A 20,314-nucleotide genomic window follows, 5' to 3' on the forward strand; every position below is an offset into this window, starting at 1 on the left:
ATAAAAAATCTTTAATTCTTATATTCCTAAAATCAGGGTTCCTGTGTGGTCTTAAAAAGTCTAAAATTCTGAACTTTAAATTTAAGGCTTTAAAACGTATAAAAAATGGGGGTGGGGGAGGGTTGGACTTGGACCCCCCCAAAAGAGGTAAAAACAACAGGTCGGGTCAATACATTTATATATCGTTCTTACCTGTAGTAGTAAATATTACTTTACGCCCTGGAGAAGGAGCTGACAATGTTTTTGGGGCTATCTCGTTGTTTACGATCATTGACCTATGCACTTTTTGTAAAGTTCTGTCTTGGAAGTCGCTTTGGATAAATAGTCTGCTAAATGAATAAATGTAACTGCCATGTCACCAAAAGATTAGCTAGTCAGCAATGTTGTTCTGCTTATAGACTTTGTGTTTGTGATCCTACCTTGTGTATTTATTTATATTTAAGACGAAAGGGGCAGCAATGAGACATTTAGAGAGAAGAATATCCACTTCTGGTGTGGTGATAAAAATAGACTTCTTTACAAAAGAGCTGAAGGATTTGGACTCGAGGGGGCCTCTAATGCACACAATAGTTCAACTGAGTGTGTGTTGAAAGGGGAACAGGAAATCATGTGATGGAATAAAGGAGTTTTCCTTAACATTTAGTTTATTTTGTCATACAGACCTTGTGAGTAACCAGAGTAAGTTTCAGGCATGTAACACTTTCTTTGTCAGAGTTAGCAGGGGGTGCATTGGATTTACATCAAATGGAAAACAAGACCTTCCATGAAATGCTCTCCCCTATGCATACATTGTTTCCCCTTCTACCCCAGCATGTACATTTAATAGCATGCATTGTGTATGTATAGGTTGGACAGGTCTGAAAACAGAATAGTTAATGGTGGGGGATTATTATGTTTTATTTTTTCATTTATTTAATTGACTTAAACAATAAGAGTAATATTTCCTATTTAAAAAAAGGATTTGATGGTGAGAAATTATTTTGATGCTGATACATAGAGGTTTTATAGTAGTTTACTTGTCTTTCGCATTCCTGTATGACAGGGACGTGTGTATTGGGGTGAAGCAACGACAGTCTATCTGTTCAGCTGAAAAACTCAATGGCAGTCGCTTTCGCGTCCTTCTTCACAATATAAAATCTCCAGGAGGATTAGTACTTGTACATCCAGTACTACAATCCAAAGGTGGGGGTTTATAACTGCCATCTGTCTCGAAGACTCACAGGCACATGGTTTACAAAATGTCCTCTGTTCACGTCAAATATTTGAGTGATTAAACAGAATGATTCATCAAGACAAAGAAACACCTGATTTAACAGATTCTAATTGATCAACTTCAAACTTTCGGTTTCAGAATCAGTTGTTTCTCATCCAGTTCCAAATCCGGTTCTGTCAGATCACACCTTTGCTGGACTCCTTGCGGTTATTGGTGGGTCTGATGTTTAATTGAAAGTCTGGAAGAGAGGGAGAAAAAAAAAGAATATTGTCTGTCATCTAGGAATGCTGAGGTAAGTTGGGCACAAGCTAAACGATGGAGAGATATAAGATGTGAAAATTCCATTGAATTACTATACTCGTAGGCTAATTGATACATTAGTATAAAGAGTCATGTGAAATACTTTGAACCTGCTGAACAAAATAAGTTCATTTTGGTCATCATAGCTGGGGAATATTTCCTCAGAATGCGATGTCGTGGAGCAAGAATGTTGCTTTGGGTTCGTTAATATACGGTTTGAATGACGAGTTTTAAGGATTTTGTGTTTAGAATAACATCTGTTAATAACACAGATAACCGACATTCTTCTCTTGAATTATATAACAAAGAAAGTATAATGTGAGACATCTGTCTCCCCTACGCTGGTTGCGACATCAAGACGAAATCCTTCACTTTTTGACTCTGATTGGTTCGCGCACGCTCCCGCTTGGGGGTCTCAAGGAAGCCGTGCATCTGATGGCACAACACCAGAAAGGCGGAGGCAGCAGGATTGGCTGGAACCATCCTGTGTCGCACTAAGGAATGCAGAGTGCCGTGATATCCTGTTTAGATATCCTGCCCTGCTAGGAAGGTGTGCCCCGACTGCATGATATGAAGAGATGCTCACGACGCAATAGGTCTTGGAATCTCCTCCGCTGGTCGTGTCAGGCAGCCGCAGTCCATGTCAAACGCACCTTTTGCTTCTCCCGGCTGTCTCCTTCTTCCTCCTCCTACTCTCCCAGGGCGTGAGAATCCTGAATGAAAATCCTGAATGAAAAAATATATATAAAGATTTTTTGACAGTGATTTTATTTTAGAGCACATCGGGCCAACAACAGGAAAACAAAAATATATTGAAATATATTGGAACTACTCATGCGACAGTTTTGGCGCTCAAGATAACAGAGGGTTGGTTCGCCCATGCAGGAAACCACAAAGCAGGAAACCACAAAAGTTAAGGCCGCCACTGCCAAGGCCGCCACTGCTCACAAGAGATAGACTAAGTGGAAATGCATATACCGAGTCTGAAGTGGCGTGTGCTTTCATGGCACTGTCTTATGCAAAGCATGCAATCTGGTTCGCTGGCTGGTAGCCTAGGCCTATATGTGCATTTTTATGACGTTTAATAGCCATGTCAACTGCATACACCAGACAGTAAACGTTATGTAATTATTAGCCTACCCTGGTGGCTGAGTTTCACACTCATTGCTGTTGCCGGGCTGGGGGTCAGACGTAGCGTCCTCTTCAACACGCTTCGCCACAATCCAAATGAGGATAGTTTTGACAGCTTTGCCACCCTTACATCTTGCTCTTTTCGTTCCTTCTGGAGCCACTTTTATGTTAAAGGGCATGGCATGGGGTAGCCTAATTCGCTTCAAAACGCTAATGCAACACAACTGTAGTATCCCAACAACTGTCTGTGGTATTCCAACAACTGGATGGGAACAATCGTGTGTGGGTGGGCGGGAATCTTTGACAACAATATTACCCAGACATACTTGCTATTTTTCGAGGGCAATATTACTTAATAAAAACAACATTTGTTTAATTCAGCAAAAGGCAAATGAGGAAAAATTAATTGTTTGCTGTTGTTAACACTGACTGTTTTTAAAATGTTTATTGGGCAGGTGATAGCTCATAATTCTGAATAACTGACACCATAATTGAGAAATGTTTGCGAATTGATAAGACTGGATCATGTGTAAACCTCAATTGGCGGTATTACAGCGGTGCAAGGGGCCCAGTCAGATTGCCTTAAGGTGCCCGGTCAGGTTGTTTCACTTTTACGGTGAGATCGAGGACGGGCCCCCTTTCGCCACGGGCCCTAGTGCAGCTGCACTCCTTGCACTCCCTATAGTTACGCCACTGATTTAACTTATCCCCTTTTCAGCAAAAGGTGCGCGCGGGGAAAAAACGAGCTACCGGTCTTTATTGCATGACTACATCTTACGATGAAACACTTAAAAGCGGTCATATTTTAGAGAAGTGGTGGAAGTGTGACACAAGTGCAGGCTACCCGTTTCCCGACTTCATAACACACGACAGAAAGGATATAATTTTGAAGGTAGGCAGTTTTACGTAATTTCTAATAATAATAATAATAATTGTATGTACAATTATATGCGTATATATGCATCTGCTACTTGTAGGCTATTTGGTCTAGTCAAATACATCAAAGTGGTTATTACATTGATTTAGCTACGCAAACGACGTGGTGTTAAACGTTTGATAAATCTGTATTAAAAGCCTAATGTAATTTCATCCCCGGCTCATCGAGTCGACAGCTTTTGTTAATGATTTGAAAATGTTAGTTTTGAAAGGAAAACGCAATGCCTTGAGAGTAGCATATTCCGCAGGCCATATGATCAAGTCTACTTTTTAAAGCAAACAACCAAGGGAAAAAGCTGTATCCTTTGTAGACTAACATTTTATTTGAAACAGAATTTGCGGCAAGTTACAGGTTTTGTTACAAATTTTAGACAGACTACACCCTGTCTTCCTGTATTTCCGACAACCCATACGCACAAGTTCAGCCTTTTTCTCTCTAAGAATTTTCTACTAAATACCCTACTGTAAGATAGCTTAGTTGCATTAGTTTGAAAAGTTGGCACAGTTACCTAAACCAAGCCTAAAAACATGGTGTAATTTATTTATCAAATTTTCCCCAGACATGACACCATTTGAATGTTTGCCACCATTTTGCATTAATTTCCATTAGCTTATTACTTTCCTCTATGATGTATCTTAACTGCCAAAACCTCTTTCTCGTTAACTTTCTTGTTAGTTTGGGTTATTGCTTATTTGTATTAAAACACGTTAGGCCCTATTTTGGGTTTTAATTAACCCTCTTATTGTGTTCAAAAAGTGTTTACACTCTTGGTGATGATTCGGACCATATTAGCGCATGGCTATTTTAAATTGTTTTTATTTCTATTGTGAGGGTTATTATGCTTATTGTTATCATTGTAATTTGAGATTTCTTAGAGACTATACAAACTATTGAATCTGATTGATGCTATTTAGTGCACTTACTATAGTGCTATATTTCCCTATCATTTATTCAGTGTTCAACCACTATTTTTCTAATGCCTCTACATGTCTGAGATGTCCATTAGTATCGATTCACTGACATCGGATTGATGGGATTAAAGCCGTACTTTTACAATTATTTACCAAGACTCCGCTGTGGCATAGACACTCGATCGGGGAAGCATCCATATCGGCCATCATAGGGACATTTTCTCCGGAGGGGTGATGTGTAAAGCTCTAGTAGCAGTTGCCAATTTCAGCATTTAATGCCATCATTTAGCCTAAGCGTTTACACAACTCGTGCCACCAATCTTTGATTTTAGCTTCACTAAAGCCATGTGCGTCCGCAGCATTTTTTTCTTAGCGGAAATCATAATTAGCAAAATACAATATCCCTTAGAAAATCATGTGCTGCTAACAATTGTATGGTGCCAGGTCTGGGTAGGAGGCCTGTTGTTCCGGGGATATACTATTTAGTTAGATGGTCCGCAATTTTTTATTATTGGCTAAGTGGTCCTTGGTCTGAAAAAGTTTCAGAAACACTGGTTTAGGTGGTTGAATCAGTTTCCCTAAATGGCACAGCCCAAAAAAGTATCAGCCATATACTCCAGTTACCAATACCGAATGTATTGTAGCGACCCACGGATTGGTCGCGTGTTAACTCGCGCTGTTGGCGCAAAGGATTGTGGGTGGCGCAATTCACATACTTGTTTCATGTTTGGTTAATGTTGTATGCATGTTTGAGTTGAGTGTTGTTGTTCTGTCAATTAGGTTTGTCAGTGGATGATGTATGGATATTAGTAACTATAAGTTATCGTTGTTGCCATAACTGTGAATTGTATGTGAGTTAATGACTTGTTGTTGGCATTCACATGTGATTGGTGGTGTAGTAATAAAACCTGTAGTCGAGCGGTGTATGGGACACAGGATAAAAAGGTCTTCTTCTCTGCGTCCGATTATTACGCATCCACTCCAATATAGACCCCTAGCGCCATCGTTACATTGGTGTCAGAAGTGGGATGGCGCAACCACGCAGGATGGAGGAAGAAATCGCAGATCTTGAAGAGACCATTAAGAGGACTCAGCTACACCTGGAGAAACGTAGGCTGAAGATGGAGCGTTCCAGGGCAAGAACGTCGTCCCACGCTGATGGGTCCAGTGTGCCACGGCCTTGTCGCCCCCTAGAGGCCGGGAGTGGAACCACAGAACACACAGCCATAGCTGTGGACATCCAACCTGACCTACCTGGGGCGTCCCCACAGGTGGATGTTGGGGCCATCCTGCCCCGTTCCACTGCCATGCCAAGAACACCAGCGAAGGTGCCCAAGTTCAATGGAGAGACGCTCCTGGAGCCATATCTTGCCCAGTTCCAGTTGGCAGTGTGGCATGGTGGTTGGAGCAGCAAGGAAGCCGCCACTCATCTTGCCCTGGCGCTGGAGGGAAATGCGCTGCAGGTGCTCCTGGATCTGACCCCGGGAGAACAGCGGAACCTGGAGACCTTGACCGGGGCCTTGGAGCGGCGGTTCGGGCAGCCACCATTCCCTGACCAGAGTAGGGACAGGCTAGCCAGCTGTCGCCGCCAGGAGGGAGGGAGTTTGGGCGCTTTCGCCGCAGATATCCAGCTCTACGCCCGCCATGGCTATCCAATGTTCGACGCCGCTGCAAGAGGGGAGCTGGCTCTCCATGCATTCCTCAAGGGGCTTATGCCAGAGCAGCTACGCCAGCATGTGCGTCTCACCATGCCCAGAACCCTGGAGGGGGCTCTTCAAGAAGCGGTACGGGCAGAGGCGGTGCTCTGCACTCAGGCTGCCCCACGGCTGTCCCTTCCACACGTCCGGGCCATCGACTGTGAGGGTGAGGAGGCCGAGCCAGTTTGTCAGGTGCAGTTTCAGCGGCGGCCAGCCCCAGCTGGGAACCGTCGACCTCGATCCACTCTTCGGTGCTATCGTTGTGACGAACCTGGTCACATTGCCCGTGACTGCCCAGCACCAGTCTCCAGAGCACCACAGCAGACGGGAAACGACGGGGGGGTGGCGCAGTGAGGGGCCCGCCACCCCAATCGTTGGCCCCTCCCTTAAGCCAAGAACTGTTGATTGGTCGTGTAGGCAACACTAAGGGACTGTATTTGGACTGCTGGCTTGATGGCCAACCCTGCCAAGCTCTAGTAGACACGGGGTCTACCGTCTCACTGGTGCGTCCTGGCGTCCTTCCAGGAACCATGGGGACGCTCTCCGGCGCATGGGCAAAGTCAGACACGAACCTGGTGACGGTGACAGGGGAGAAGGCTGCTACAAAGGGGAAGAAGCATCTGCGGATCCAGGCTGGGAACCAGGAGGCGGAGCACGAGTTCTGGCTTGCCAATATTCAGGACTCGTGCATTATCGGCCTGGACCTGTTGTCCCGTTGGGGTGCCTATGTTGATGTCCTGAGGGCAGCCATCACCCTTGGTGGGGAGACTGTGGCGCTCCAGGCCGGCCAGGACAAGAACACAAAGGTCAGAGACCAGCAAGCCAGCTGCCAAACAGCTGCCACCAGCGACTCCATGCCAGGTCAGCCTACCAACCATACATCGGCGGAGACGTCTGAGGCGGTGAGGGAACTCTGCCGCCGCAGCAGTGATGGCCTTGACCAACAGCAGTGCGGCCAGTTGAGGCACCTCCTAGAGGACTATGCAGATATCTTTGCAGCAAAGGATGAGGACTGTAGGCGGACGGGGTTGGTTCAGCATTCCATTGACACCGGTACCGCCCAACCCATCCGCCTGCGGCCTCACCGGCTGGCCCTCGGCAAGCGACAGGTGGCAGAAGACAAAGTTAGGGAGATGGCTGCTGCTGGGGTAATTGAGCCCTCTGACAGTCCGTGGGCCGCACCAGCTGTCCTGGTTCGAAAAAAGAATGACAGCTGGCGGTTCTGCGTGGACTATCGACGTCTCAACGCGGTGACCAAGAAGGACTCTTACCCCCTCCCTCGCATAGATGACGCCCTCGACCATATCACAGGCTCCAGCTGGTTCAGTTCCCTTGATCTGCGTAGTGGCTACTGGCAGGTGGAGTTGGCCCCTGACGCACGACCAAAGACTGCCTTTACCATTGGACAGGGACTGTGGCAGTTTCGTGTTATGCCGTTTGGACTCTGTAATGCACCAGCGACGTTCGAACGGCTGATGGAGAGGGTACTGGCTGAAATACCACGGAGTCGTTGTGTGGTATACCTGGATAACCTGCTGGTGCATGCCAGCGACTTTGACCGAGCCCTGGGTAACCTGCAAGAGGTCTTTGAAGCCATTCGTCAGGCTGGGTTGCGGTTGAACCCTGCCAAGTGTCGCCTGCTGACAAGAGAAACGCAGTTCTTGGGCCATGTGGTCAGCGCGCACGGGGTAGCTACCGACCCCGCTAAGGTGGCCGCAGTCCAGAATTGGCCACCCCCTGCCAACGTCACCGAACTGCGGAGCTTCTTGGGCCTGGCGTCCTATTACCGGCGTTTCGTCCGGGGCTTCGCCACGATTGCCAAACCCCTCCATCGACTGACAAGGGACAGCCCTTTGACTGGGACGACGTGTGTGCCGGAGCCTTCACCCAGCTAAAAACTGACCTTACCGAGGCTCCCATTTTGGCCTACCCAGATGCGGAACAGCCCTTCATCGTGGACACTGATGCCAGCAACGTGGGAGTTGGCGCCGTACTGTCCCAGAGTGTTGGAGGGGTGGAGCGCGCAGTAGCCTACTTTAGCCGCACTCTGAACCGAGCTGAAAGGAACTACTGTGTGACCCGGCGTGAGCTGCTGGCAGTGGTCCTGGCACTGCGACAATTCCGGCCGTACCTGCATGGCAGCCATTTCCTTGTGCGCACCGATCATGCTTCCCTTACCTGGCTGTTGAACTTTAAGAGTAGAGTAGAGAGTAGAGTGCCACCACAAGTGCGGAAAGGCTGGTAGAGGAGATGTTTGCCCGCTTCGGGGTCCCTGCGGAACTCCATAGTGACCAGGGGCGGAACTTCGAGTCCCAGGTCTTTAGCGAGGTCTGCCGACGGCTGGGAGTATCCAAGACGAGGACGACACCTCTCCACCCTCAGAGCGATGGGCTGGTGGAGCGGTTCAACCGCACCCTGGCTACCCAGCTCGCCATCCTGACCAGCCAACATCAGCGGGACTGGGATCGCCACCTGCCCCTGGTCCTGTGGTCGTACCGGACGGCCGTCCAAGAGTCCAGCCAGTGCACACCAGCTGCCCTCATGTTTGGGCGGGAATTACGGACACCGGTGGACTTGGTTTTCGGGACCCCGCCCGAGCCGGAAATTGCTGGAGGAAAGGAGATGGATTACTACCGGAGGTTGATAGATCGCCTCCAAGTAGTCCATGAGTACGCTCGTCAGGCCCAGGCTAACTCTGGGGTGCGGCAGAAAAGAGCCTACGACACCCGGTGTCGGAAGCTGACCTTCAAGCCCAGTGACAAGGTCTGGGTGTATTGCCCTACTCGTAAGAAGGGGGTGTCACCCAAGCTATGCAGTCACTGGCAGGGGCCCAGTGAGGTTATGGAACGGGTTTCTGAGGTGGTGTATCGGGTGCGCATGCCTGGTCGGGGGCGTGTGGTGGTGCTGCACCAGGACAGACTATCACCATATCGCCCGCTTGCTCCAGAGACGGGTGGAGCAGAGAACGACACCAGCGGCACCATTCCCACTGGACAATGTAACCCCCCCCCTATGGCACCTTCTACCAGTCCCAGGAGGCCAACTCGGCGGCGGTTACGGCCAGGACACTTAAGAGACTACCTGTTGGGTGATGGGGTTGTCGGGGACGACTGACCCCTCAGGTGGGGGCTATGTAGCGACCCACGGATTGGTCGCGTGTTAACTCGCGCTGTTGGCGCAAAGGATTGTGGGTGGCGCAATTCACATACTTGTTTCATGTTTGGTTAATGTTGTATGCATGTTTGAGTTGAGTGTTGTTGTTCTGTCAATTAGGTTTGTCAGTGGATGATGTATGGATATTAGTAACTATAAGTTATCGTTGTTGCCATAACTGTGAATTGTATGTGAGTTAATGACTTGTTGTTGGCATTCACATGTGATTGGTGGTGTAGTAATAAAACCTGTAGTCGAGCGGTGTATGGGACACAGGATAAAAAGGTCTTCTTCTCTGCGTCCGATTATTACGCATCCACTCCAATATAGACCCCTAGCGCCATTGTTACAGTATTATGCATGGGCAGTGTACTGTACTGTTCTCTCTACGTGTTGTGCTTCCTAGCGTCAACGTAGATTCAACAGCGAGCCAAACTCCTTTTTCAAGAGCCAGGAAAATGAGCCTCTTGCTCCTTTATTGACTATTAGTCATTGACAACATTGAAATCGAGTGAAACTACAAAATAAAAAGAGAAAGTAGAATAATGCTTAGTTATAAAATACATACATAACTGATATTACTAGCTCTAAGCTAGAAAACATAACGTAACATATGCGACAGTAGTATTTAGCAATTGTAGCGATTGAGTTTGACTACAACATCCAAATCATCATCAAGGTTACAATATAACTCATTGTATTTAACTTAATGTACATATTACGATCGTTTAAAACTTACAGTCATTGCTTTCTTTAAGATTCACACAGCGGATTGAAAATACATAAAATTGTTATTTTGCTCTGTGACAGTTGATAGTTGCTATGTGAACGATGCCTGGTTTGTTTACATTCCAAACATATAAACATTCCAAACTTGCTTTCATATCAAACACATTACATCACGTGAACATACAATCGTTTCAAGTTAGATTAACCCAATACATAAAACACATTATGGACAGAATAAAAACATATTATGGGCAGAACAGGCAGCATACTAATATGGAGAGAAGGACGTGTCTCGTCTCATTAGATAACACCCTGAGGGTATAAGCTTTCAGAGGATGGTTTTAATGGTTAAATTAGTTTTTACTTAATGTTACAGACTAACATGTACCATTGAAATTCTGCAAATTACCATAATTACAAGTTGAGCAACCTTGTTTAATTTGGAAGACAATTCTGAAATAAAGGGTTTTTCTTTCTTCTTCTTTTTCAGTTGTTAGAAAAACTAACTAGAAAAAATGTTTGCTAAGGTTAACTTCAGATTAGCTCACGGTTGTTATTGCAATAAAAAAAAAAACATCAGCAATTTCTTTTGTAGCTACTTGGAAAAAACATCCTTCTCGTCTCTTTCTGCCTGAAACAGACGCCTAGGTCTGAACACGGCCAAAAGCACAATATATTTCAGACCCAGATTAAGAAATCAACAAATGCTGTTCCACTTGTAATGGGTAAATAAAGTATGGTATAGCCTAGTGCTAGATGTAGGTAAAAAGCTTGTTTATCTAGCTAGCTATAATCATAATGTTTGCAGAAGGATCTTTGTGACTTAACTAATGCTATTATAGTCAGAGAATGTCTCACAAGGGTGCTTTGGCCACTGAAGGGAAAACTTGGGCAACTCTGACTAACTTTCCTCCAGGGGCGTCGTTAGACCCTTTTTACTGGGGCACGTGCCCCAGTATAAATCTGCTGTGCCCCTGTAAAATCTCAAGTTTGAGTTTTAACAATTTACTTGGAATGGAATTCTATTGCTATGGGTATTCTCCCTACTGATAAAGTGGAACAGATTTGATTGTGAAGCAATGGAAAGATCGCTGGACTAGTAGACCAGTCATGCACAATATTTTGATTGCAAATGTGGAAGGGTCCAAATGACTTTAATTTTTTTTAAGGGTGTAAGTAAGGGTGATGTGACCCCCCCAAGTTAGATTGCGGTGACGTCCATGACTAAAGCTTGTGCTAAAGCGACCAACTTTGAGTACACGGCAATGGCTTAATACTATGTGTTCAGTAACATATTTTTAACTATAGTTTACCTACAGTTGCAACTAAATAATACCATCTGCTAAACATGTCTCATTTTGTAATTTCAGAGAAGTCACAATGAGGATGAGGACATCCTGTTACATTAAATTGGCGGCTGTGCTTTTGATTGGAACACTCTGTCTGGTGTTTATCTTTAGGAAAGAGGCCCACCCTGCAGATGAGCCGTCAGATAACATGCCAGTACACACAAAGGAATCAAACCGTAACCAAATAACTAAGAAACCAGTCAGTGTGCAATCAGATGCCATCACATGGCCACCTTGTCAGCGTAATGAATCTGCATCCAACGTGACAGGCTTTTCTTCACTTCCCGGCCACATCCAAGACTTCCTGTATTATCGTCACTGCCGCCACTTTCCCATGCTGCTTGACGTACCTGATAAATGTGGAGGTCCACAGAACTCTGCCGATGTCTTCCTTCTGCTGGTTATTAAGAGCTTGCCCTGGAACTATGACCGCAGGGAGGTTCTACGTAAAACCTGGGCAGAGGAGAGAATCCAGAATGGGGTGTGGGTGCGTCGACTCTTCATCTCAGGAACCACAAGCTCGGGATATGAGAAGTCAAAGCTGAACAACTTACTGGAGCTGGAAAACAAAGAACATCATGACATCTTGCAATGGGACTTCAGTGACACTTTCTTCAATCTAACACTGAAGCAGATTCTGTTTCTCGAGTGGATGGAGAGGAACTGCCCAAATGCTCGCTTCCTGCTTAACGGTGATGATGACATCTTCGCCAACACAGATAACATGGTGGAATACACTCAAAGCCTCAAGGACAATGATGGAAGCAAGCATCTGTTTGCAGGTCATCTCATTCAATATGTTGGACCCATCAGAGACCGAGGGAGCAAGTACTATGTGCCAGTTCAGGTACAAGAGTCAGAAACATACCCCCCCTATTGTGGAGGAGGGGGCTTCCTCTTGTCAGGCTATACAGCTATGGTCATATACAAAATGTCTCAGTCAATAACCATATTGCCCATTGATGATGTTTACATGGGGATGTGCCTGCAAAAGGCTGGTCTTGGCCCGGAGTCCCATGTTGGTGTCAGAACTGCAGGACTGCGCATTCCTTCAGAGAGGCTGGATGCATTTGACCCTTGTTTTTACAGGGAAATGATTTTAGTGCACAGATTCTTAGTACATCAGATTTACATCATGTGGCATGGAGTACGGAACCCTAACCTGAAATGTAATGTACAAACTTCACAACTTTGACCTTTTCAGGTGTCTCTCATCTTCTTTATTTTTTAAGTTTTATATTCAGATTTCTCTCTGGGGATTGGTGATTTGTATTTATGTATAACAATATAATGTAATATTTTGGTGGTTTTTCAAATAAAATGTATTTAAAGATTGAAAGCGTTTTGTTTTTCATCCTTGTTAACGTTTATAAGCAATATTAATGACAAAATAATTATGAGCAAGTGCACTCATTTTTCATTTAAAATAGAGTTGGTGTTGCTTTAGTAAATAAAAGGTTTGGCTTAATTTTCCAATCACTCAGCCTTTGCTTTCAAAGAGTTAAGCAGACCTGTCAGGATGAAATGGTTTTTCAGTTTGGAGAGCATAGTTGCTGAAATATGAAGGTGAGCATATCTGGGACATTGAATTGTGGTCACGATTTTGCAGCCACGTTCTTAAAATGAAAATGCATTTCTGGAAATGCATTTTCATTTTCAAATTTTACATTTCAAATTGAATTTTGGTATCTATTTGCTGGGGCATATTTTGAAAATTAAATTTCAAATGTCTTTTTCGTTTTCATTTTAATTAAGGGAAAGAATGAGCAGTCTTAAAGAAGAAAATGAAAATGCAAATAGGATGATTGAATACTAATTTGATTTATGAGTCAAATAATGCAGCCACATTCTTAAAATGAAAATGCATTTCTGGAAATGCATTTTCATTTGAATTTTGGTCACGATTTGCTTCCATAGGCCGCAGCCTGTGGAGCGAGTTGAATAGCAAATGGATGTGAGATGATCGCATCAAAGTTGGCATTTTCTCCAAATAGTGATTATAATTTGACAGTATGTTTAACAACAAGACTAGCCAGCTATCAAGCCATGTTATTGTCCCCAAATAAAATCAAGATTTTTAAGCAGAAAATAATCGGCCATGTGTAGAGTTGCTGCTAGCCGCAGACTGTCTGAAATAGATTTGACTAGCGAGGTGAATATCCCAGCTAACACATGACGTTGCGGCAACGTTGCCAGTAAGTGCTCAGTTGGTAACCCGCGACGTTACCTTCTGGCAACGTCGTGGCAACGTCGTAGCAATGTTATAAAGGGAATGTTGCCAGTTGGTCCCATGGGCAACGTTGCCACGACGTCGTTCCTTGGTTGGCTGGTTACGTTATTTTTAGACCAGTGGGCAACGTTGCCGCGACGTCGTACCTTGGTCCGCTGGTTACGTTATTTTTAGACCAGTGGGCGACGTTGCCGCGACGTCATATCTTGGTCCGCTGGTAACGTCATTTCTAGGTCCGTGGGCAACGTTGCCGCGACGTTGTACCTTGGTCGGCTGGTTACGTTATTTTTTGGTCCCATGGACAACGTTGCCGCGACGTCGTACCTTGGTCGGCTGGTAACGTCATTTTTAAGTCCGTGGGCAACGTTGCCGCGACGTTGTACCTTGGTCAGCTGGTTACGTTATTTTTTGGTCCCATGGACAACGTTGCCGCGACGTTGTACCTTGGTCGGCTGGTTACCTTATTTTTTGGTCCCATGGACAACGTTGCCGCGACGTCGTCCCTTGGTCGGCTGGTTACCTTATTTTTGTCGCAGGACAACGGATCTTGAGTGCAATACAGTGGTTTATATATATAAATGTAGACACTGCATGTAATTCATGTGCTGCTCAGCCCCAGCAGGTCATTGGTCATCAATGTTCTCATATGCAGACACATCGTAAATTAAAAAAGACAGAATGTGGAATATAATTTAGTCTTTCATTCTTTACTATAAACATGTACAAAAGCAATCAATGTGTGATGAGTAACATGATTAAGCAAACATTATTTGTAGGCTATAGCACACCAAAGCTGTATGACATGCAAATTTGTGCTCCAATAGTTTTGTAATAGGCCTACAAAATTGTTAAATGTGACCAAAAGGTAAGCGACTCTTAAGAGTTTCATTTTCAAAGACAAGTCATCACAGAATATTACAATTTTTCCTTAGCAAACCTGCCCCTCAGTCTGCCCCTGAGCAACAACTTTGCGCATGCCCATTTCAAGGCATAGCTGAAACTGGGCTTCCTAAACAGTTTTTGCCGGGGTCCTACCGTCTTTCACACAATGGATTTTACCTGGAAATAAGTTACTTCAAAGGTGAGTTTCTTTACAGACATAGTTTTAAATATATAAACATATTTTTAGAAATTGGATGGGGCATATAGGTTTGAAATTGAGTTGTTTATAGCGTTATATCAGATTCACATTGTTTACGTTAGAATTTCGCTAGCTAGGTCAAACCCTCCAGAAAGTTGTTTTGAAATACTGAAAATGCATACATGTTATCAAAGTTTAGAGTCTCAAAAATCACCCTCAAAAGAATCAGTGAAAATAAAAGTTCAGAACTGTTAGAAAACCTTGTCCCAAAATAGTTTATTTAGTTAGCTAGCCCTGAATTTTCAAAGACGCTAGCGCGTGGCTGATCACGTTCACAGTCGGTCATGGCATGCACAGCAATGGCGTCTGTAAAAGTATCATGTCACTAATTCTTCCAATTTGTACATGACATTTGTTTTTGGATAAGTTTATTCGTTTTAACCTTTAGATGCGTGAGTTCTAAATATTTCAGACACTTTCACCAGAGTACGTGAGTTATTTTTCCAAAACGGAAGGTATGTACCTTTAATTAGCTTCCGTTACCTAGCAACCTAAGATAATACTCGTACCAATGCTACTACTTGCTAGTGTTACTTGTTAGCCTACTAATTGTACATTTTGAAGCCATACTGTAGTGTTTATCATATAGTTTCTGCCCATCGGAAAATAGTTGGTTGGAATGTTCAGAATCACACATGTGCGATGCTACGCTGTGGGGCCCTGCTTTCGAACGATCACATATGTGCGATGCTTCTTCAATATCAATATACTAATAGGCTACTATGTACGTAAACTACATTCCACTTTCATTTCTGTACAGGTGATCCGACCACCATCACAAGTACTGTGTCCCTTGGAAATTATGGTAAAGTAATGAATGACCGTTTATAACAGTGACAATAATTGTATGAGCCATGGCAACCCTAAAGGCTATGCTTTGAAGCAAAAGTATGACTTAAAACGTTTGCATCACCAGATGCCATACCTCTAGGTGTCAACTCTGGTCTGGTGGAGGAGAACCCATAGGGTGCCCCGGAAAACAGCTGGCAGCCAGGCAAGTGCAAATATAAGACACTCAAAAAAATACTCATACCATTGCCATTGTAAGGCATACCTAATTGTAAGGCATACTTAAGTTGTTCTGATCGTGGGGGAAACATATTTGTCAAAACAACAAATGTTGTCTTACTAATGCTTTGTATACCCCATTCAGCTGTACCATCTTGGGCAAAGACCAATCAAAGTAACATTTGTTATGTACATCAATGTTACAGCTAATCTAGAAGAACCACAGTGTATGCCAATCATGCAAACTCTTGTAAACTTGTTTTACTTGTCTTTAATTACAGACACATTACAGGTTATGCTCCGGAAGATGGAGACATTGGAAGAGAACCAGCGAGAGGCTCTCCTGTTCAGGCGACCACAGGGCAGACACACTGAAGAGGTGCCAGTGATGGACCTACAGGTGGCCCAAACACAGGCTGAACTTCAAGACCTTGAGGAGCGCCTTAAGGTGCTGGAGTTGCGAAAGAGAGCGGTAAGTGTTTGGAGATCCCACAAACTATGGCTTACACGCATTCAACGTTCACATTGGTACTGACAATAAGTTCATGACTTCTAATTCCAGACGCTGTGATGAAGTAGAAGACGGGACTGGGAGAGAAAGCTGTGGAGCTCCGCATAGAGGAAACACTCAAACACACCCCGGCAGCCCAGTCAAAACCAGCCAGGTGAATGAATCATGTTTGCAACTTCCATATCCAATCTTTCACATGGCTATGACACAAATCTAGAATCATATAATATTTTAATTGATGACGTATATTATTTTAGATGTGATTTTTTTTATGACTTGTATAGCCCCTTTTCACACGTGCGATTATGTTAATCGAACACTAACTTATTTTGTGCTTCCTTGTCAGGGCCAACAGACAGAACTCATAGCGGGGACTGGAAGAAGATTTTAATTCATTTTTTGCACTTTGTTTGTTTGGCACTTTTGTTTTGCAGTGTTTGTTTTGCAGTGTTTTTTTCTTTGCAGTGTTTGTTTTGCAGTGTTTGTTTTGCAGTGGCACTTTTTATCACGTATGTATATATTTTGGCCATTTTAGTTTTTTAATTGTAAATGTTACATGCATACTTTGTGCATTGTCATTTTAGCAGATGCTCTTATTTACAGTAAGTACAGGGATATTCCCTGGAGGAAAGTAAGGTGAAGTGCCTTGCCCAAGGACACATCATTTGGCAACCTTCTGATTTAATAGCCTGATTTCCCAACCGATCAGCCATCTGACTCCCCTTTAGTATAGGTAGACCACATATTTAGGATTCCTATATGGTGAATGTATATACCTTCCTGCCAAAGTAAATTCCTTGTCTGTGCAAACTTTCATGGCGATTAAAACACTTTATGATTCTGAAATGCTGCCTCGTTTATGGTTTAGCTTGAGTCAGGCTACACATCACACAAACATATTCCTCCTAACGTTGGCTATCTATTATACCAAAACAAGTAGCCTTCTGGGCAAATGAGGTCTGCATATGAAATATAGGTTACTTCATAATTAAGTAAATTGTTGACGTTGCAGTTACGGACTAGCAACGTCACAAAATTACGTTGCTAGGAGGTCGCCGTTACGGACTGGCAACGTCACAAAACAACGTTGCTAGGAGGTCGCGGTTACCGACTGGCAACGTCGGAAAATAACGTTGCCACGACGTCGCGGTTACGGATTGGCAACGTCCCAAAACAACGTTGCTAGGAGGTTGCGGTTACCGACTGGCAACGTCGGAAAATAACGTTGCGACGACGTCGCGGTTACGGACTGGCAACGTCAGAAAATTGGGTTGCTAGGAGGTTGCGGTTACGGACTGGCAACGTCGGAAAATAACGTTGCCACGACGTTGCGGTTACGGACTGGCAACGTCACAAGATGACGTTGCGGCAACCTACTGGCGCCCCACAGATGCACGGTCCCGCAACGTCGCCAAAGACGTTGCGGCAACGTATGTTTGGTCATCGCGTGACGTTGCGACAACGTCAGGGCAACGTAAATGCTATAGCGAATGGGATGTGAGATGAGCGGTTACGTGACACTGACACACTACATTCAGAAAATAAACATTTTTCAAATAGGTTAAAATAAATATTGAAGTCACTCATTGTTGTAAATACAAGTTAGCTTGTTAAAGTCTTTCAAAAATTGTAAATGGAGGCTTTGACTCCGTCACTGTTGTTATGGTTACTTATTTCAGATACTCTCTACAGCAGGGGTGTCAAACATACGGCCCGCGGGCCGGAACCGGCCCCCAAGGAGGTTCGATCAGGCCCGCAGGATAATTTGAAAGTGGAAAAAATGCATAAAAGACATGGAATTAATATTTTTAATTCACTCTTGCAGTATACCGCCATTCGAATACTTGGGGGCGCACTCTTTCCATCAGAGTAGAAGACAAGCCGCATCACTGAGACAGACTGAAAACAGCAGACGGTATCAATTAATACCTTGGTCTCTACTAGGGATGGGCGAACGATGCCTTGTGAAGCTTTGATGGTTTCTTCCGGATTGTGCCGGCCCAAAGAGCCGAACTATCGGCGCTTTGAAAATGAACAGCGTCATCTAGCAGCCGTTTAAACTGGCTGAATGAGGCGTAGTGGTTGTCTCCGACGGTAGACTACCCTACGTTATTCAATATTTAATTAAGGCTACATGTGTTCATTTTGATCTGATATTAGTGCTCACACATTAAAATGTTGTGATACATCCGTAGGCCTTTAGAATTATGTCATTTTCTCACAGTAAAAGTTAAAGAATATCGTACGAGATTCACTGGACTGGGGCGCGAACTTGGGATCCCAGATTCGCATTAACAATATGTAATCGTACAACGCTTTAACCAACTACACCACCGAAGAGATCATTACTTGTTAAAGCGGTTGGACGGACTTTATACGATATGGTCTTTGTATCAATTAAACTAGATAACACAGAAGAAAGACATGATATTTTGGTTATTTATAGCAGAGTATGGTATAATTTTAATGGTCCGGCCCACTTGACATCTCCCTAGGCCGTATGTGGCCCACGATGCGAAATGAGTTTGACACCCCTGCTCTACAGGCTCCTGTGTAGCCAGCGGAATAATTTAGAACGGTGAAAAGACAGTTTTTCTGCAATGACGAAGTAGGTGTCCGTTATCACCCTTTCTAAAACTTGTTGTTCCCATCCTTGATTGTGATTGGCTATATCGCGTTCCATGCCGTTGTAAAATCCAACATAACCTCACAGGTTGTCCTCATAACATTCTTTAACACTCCATATTACTGCGCATCGAATATTTCAAATGGAAAAAGACGGCAAAGATGTCCATCTGGCTGTTGCGTGGCAACGATTTATATAGGAACTATATTTTGTAGTAGCGGAAGAATGAGGGTTTATTATTAAACTAATTTGTTTCTAATTGTTTTTATTGATGAAACCATATCAAATATTTGTAGTAACAGTTTTAGAAAAGCAATAAGCCCTGCGAGTCCGTGGTTTACGCTGATTTTAGAACAGGTAAGGGGGTTTTCGGCACTCCGCTTTGCGTCGTGCCTAACTACTCCCCTTACCTGTTCTAAAATCAGCTAAACCATGGCCTATTGGGGCTTATTGCTTAAATAATGTACACCCCTGCAGCCAATCAGAATCGAGTATTCACCCAGACCTTGGTTTAATAGGTAATAAATAGGTCTATTAAAGGTACACTCTTGCACTTTTGAGGTTCATGTTGTTTAATTCGTAACTTATTAAACTACTTGCTCTTATGTTTCTTCCCATTGGCACTTAGTTGCTTATCACAGTGTATGTTCATGTTTTGGCTTCCCGCAATGTTTTCTGTGGCTATCTCGTTGTTTATGATCATTTACCTATGCACTTTTTGTAAAGCTTTCTCTTGGAAGTTGCTTTGGATAAAAGCATCTGCTAAATTAATAAATGTAAATCCTTCACATTTGGCCAAAATAGATACTTTTGTGAAGTAAAGAGTTTTTGTTAAGTAATTGTACAATTCTGATCTCTATTGCTGACATACAAATGTAATCAAAGTGTGTGATGTGAGAATTCTAAACAACCGTGTTTCCATAACTACTTTCACTCATTCCAGGACATCATGTCCAACTGAATTAAGGTGTGTTATTGTGGTGTGCTTATGGAAACAGTAAGGGTGTCACCCATTTGTTTTTTACCCACAAAAGCACATGGACCTAAAAACCGAAATAAGTTTGGAGCTGGTTTTTGTGCGTTTTCCTTTTTGTGTATATAAATTAAGGCAGATATTTTGTGAAGTGCCCTCTACAAGACTAATACATTTTAATATATTATTTTTAAGATTGTTTCTGTAGTGTGAGAGAATGATTAATGTAATGATGTAATGACTGTACACTTTCATATGTTGAAAAACTCCTCAGAAACCAGGAATATTAAATGCCTGATGCATGTAGTCAAAGTAAGGATTATGTCTCCAGATCACTGTGTCAAATGTTCTTCTATTGTCTGATTTTAGAGCTATTGGAGTAGTCAGGAAAATAAAACTTGGTTA

The 20,314-nt window shown here is 43.8% G+C and overlaps 1 protein-coding gene and 1 long non-coding RNA gene across 6 annotated transcripts; one reads left to right on the forward strand and one right to left on the reverse strand.

The window, feature by feature from the left end:
• Positions 1-649: 649 nt before the first annotated feature.
• Positions 650-2,893, reverse strand: LOC124487953. The gene is made up of 3 exons (XR_006958567.1): positions 2,654-2,893; positions 2,167-2,239; positions 650-1,451 (listed from the first exon to the last, which is right to left on the reverse strand). It is a non-coding gene; the product is annotated as an uncharacterized LOC124487953 (long non-coding RNA).
• On the forward strand, positions 1,483-15,587 carry LOC124487952 (N-acetyllactosaminide beta-1,3-N-acetylglucosaminyltransferase 3-like). Of its 5 annotated transcripts, none has more exons than XM_047050369.1 (2): positions 1,483-1,505; positions 11,532-12,755. In XM_047050369.1, the coding sequence occupies exons 1-2, from the start codon at positions 1,498-1,500 to the stop codon at positions 12,613-12,615; spliced, it is 1,092 nt and encodes a 363-aa protein (XP_046906325.1). In that variant the 5' UTR covers positions 1,483-1,497; the 3' UTR covers positions 12,616-12,755. The 5 variants fall into 5 exon arrangements, 4 of the variants coding, with proteins under 4 accessions (XP_046906325.1, XP_046906322.1, XP_046906323.1 ...); XM_047050366.1 differs by lacking the exon at positions 1,483-1,505 and adding an exon at positions 3,259-3,536 and having other exon boundaries at positions 11,442-12,755; XM_047050367.1 differs by lacking the exon at positions 1,483-1,505 and adding an exon at positions 3,267-3,368 and having other exon boundaries at positions 11,442-12,755.
• Positions 15,588-20,314: the final 4,727 nt, after the last annotated feature.

This window comes from Hypomesus transpacificus, unplaced genomic scaffold (assembly GCF_021917145.1).
Source record: "Hypomesus transpacificus isolate Combined female unplaced genomic scaffold, fHypTra1 scaffold_107, whole genome shotgun sequence".
Taxonomy (NCBI): Eukaryota; Metazoa; Chordata; class Actinopteri; order Osmeriformes; family Osmeridae; genus Hypomesus; species Hypomesus transpacificus.

Excerpts from the sequence above, each read along its gene's own strand:
- LOC124487952 (XM_047050366.1), top strand. The coding sequence starts at position 11,452 with ATGAGGATGAGGACATCCTGTTACATTAAATTGGCGGCTGTGCTTTTG.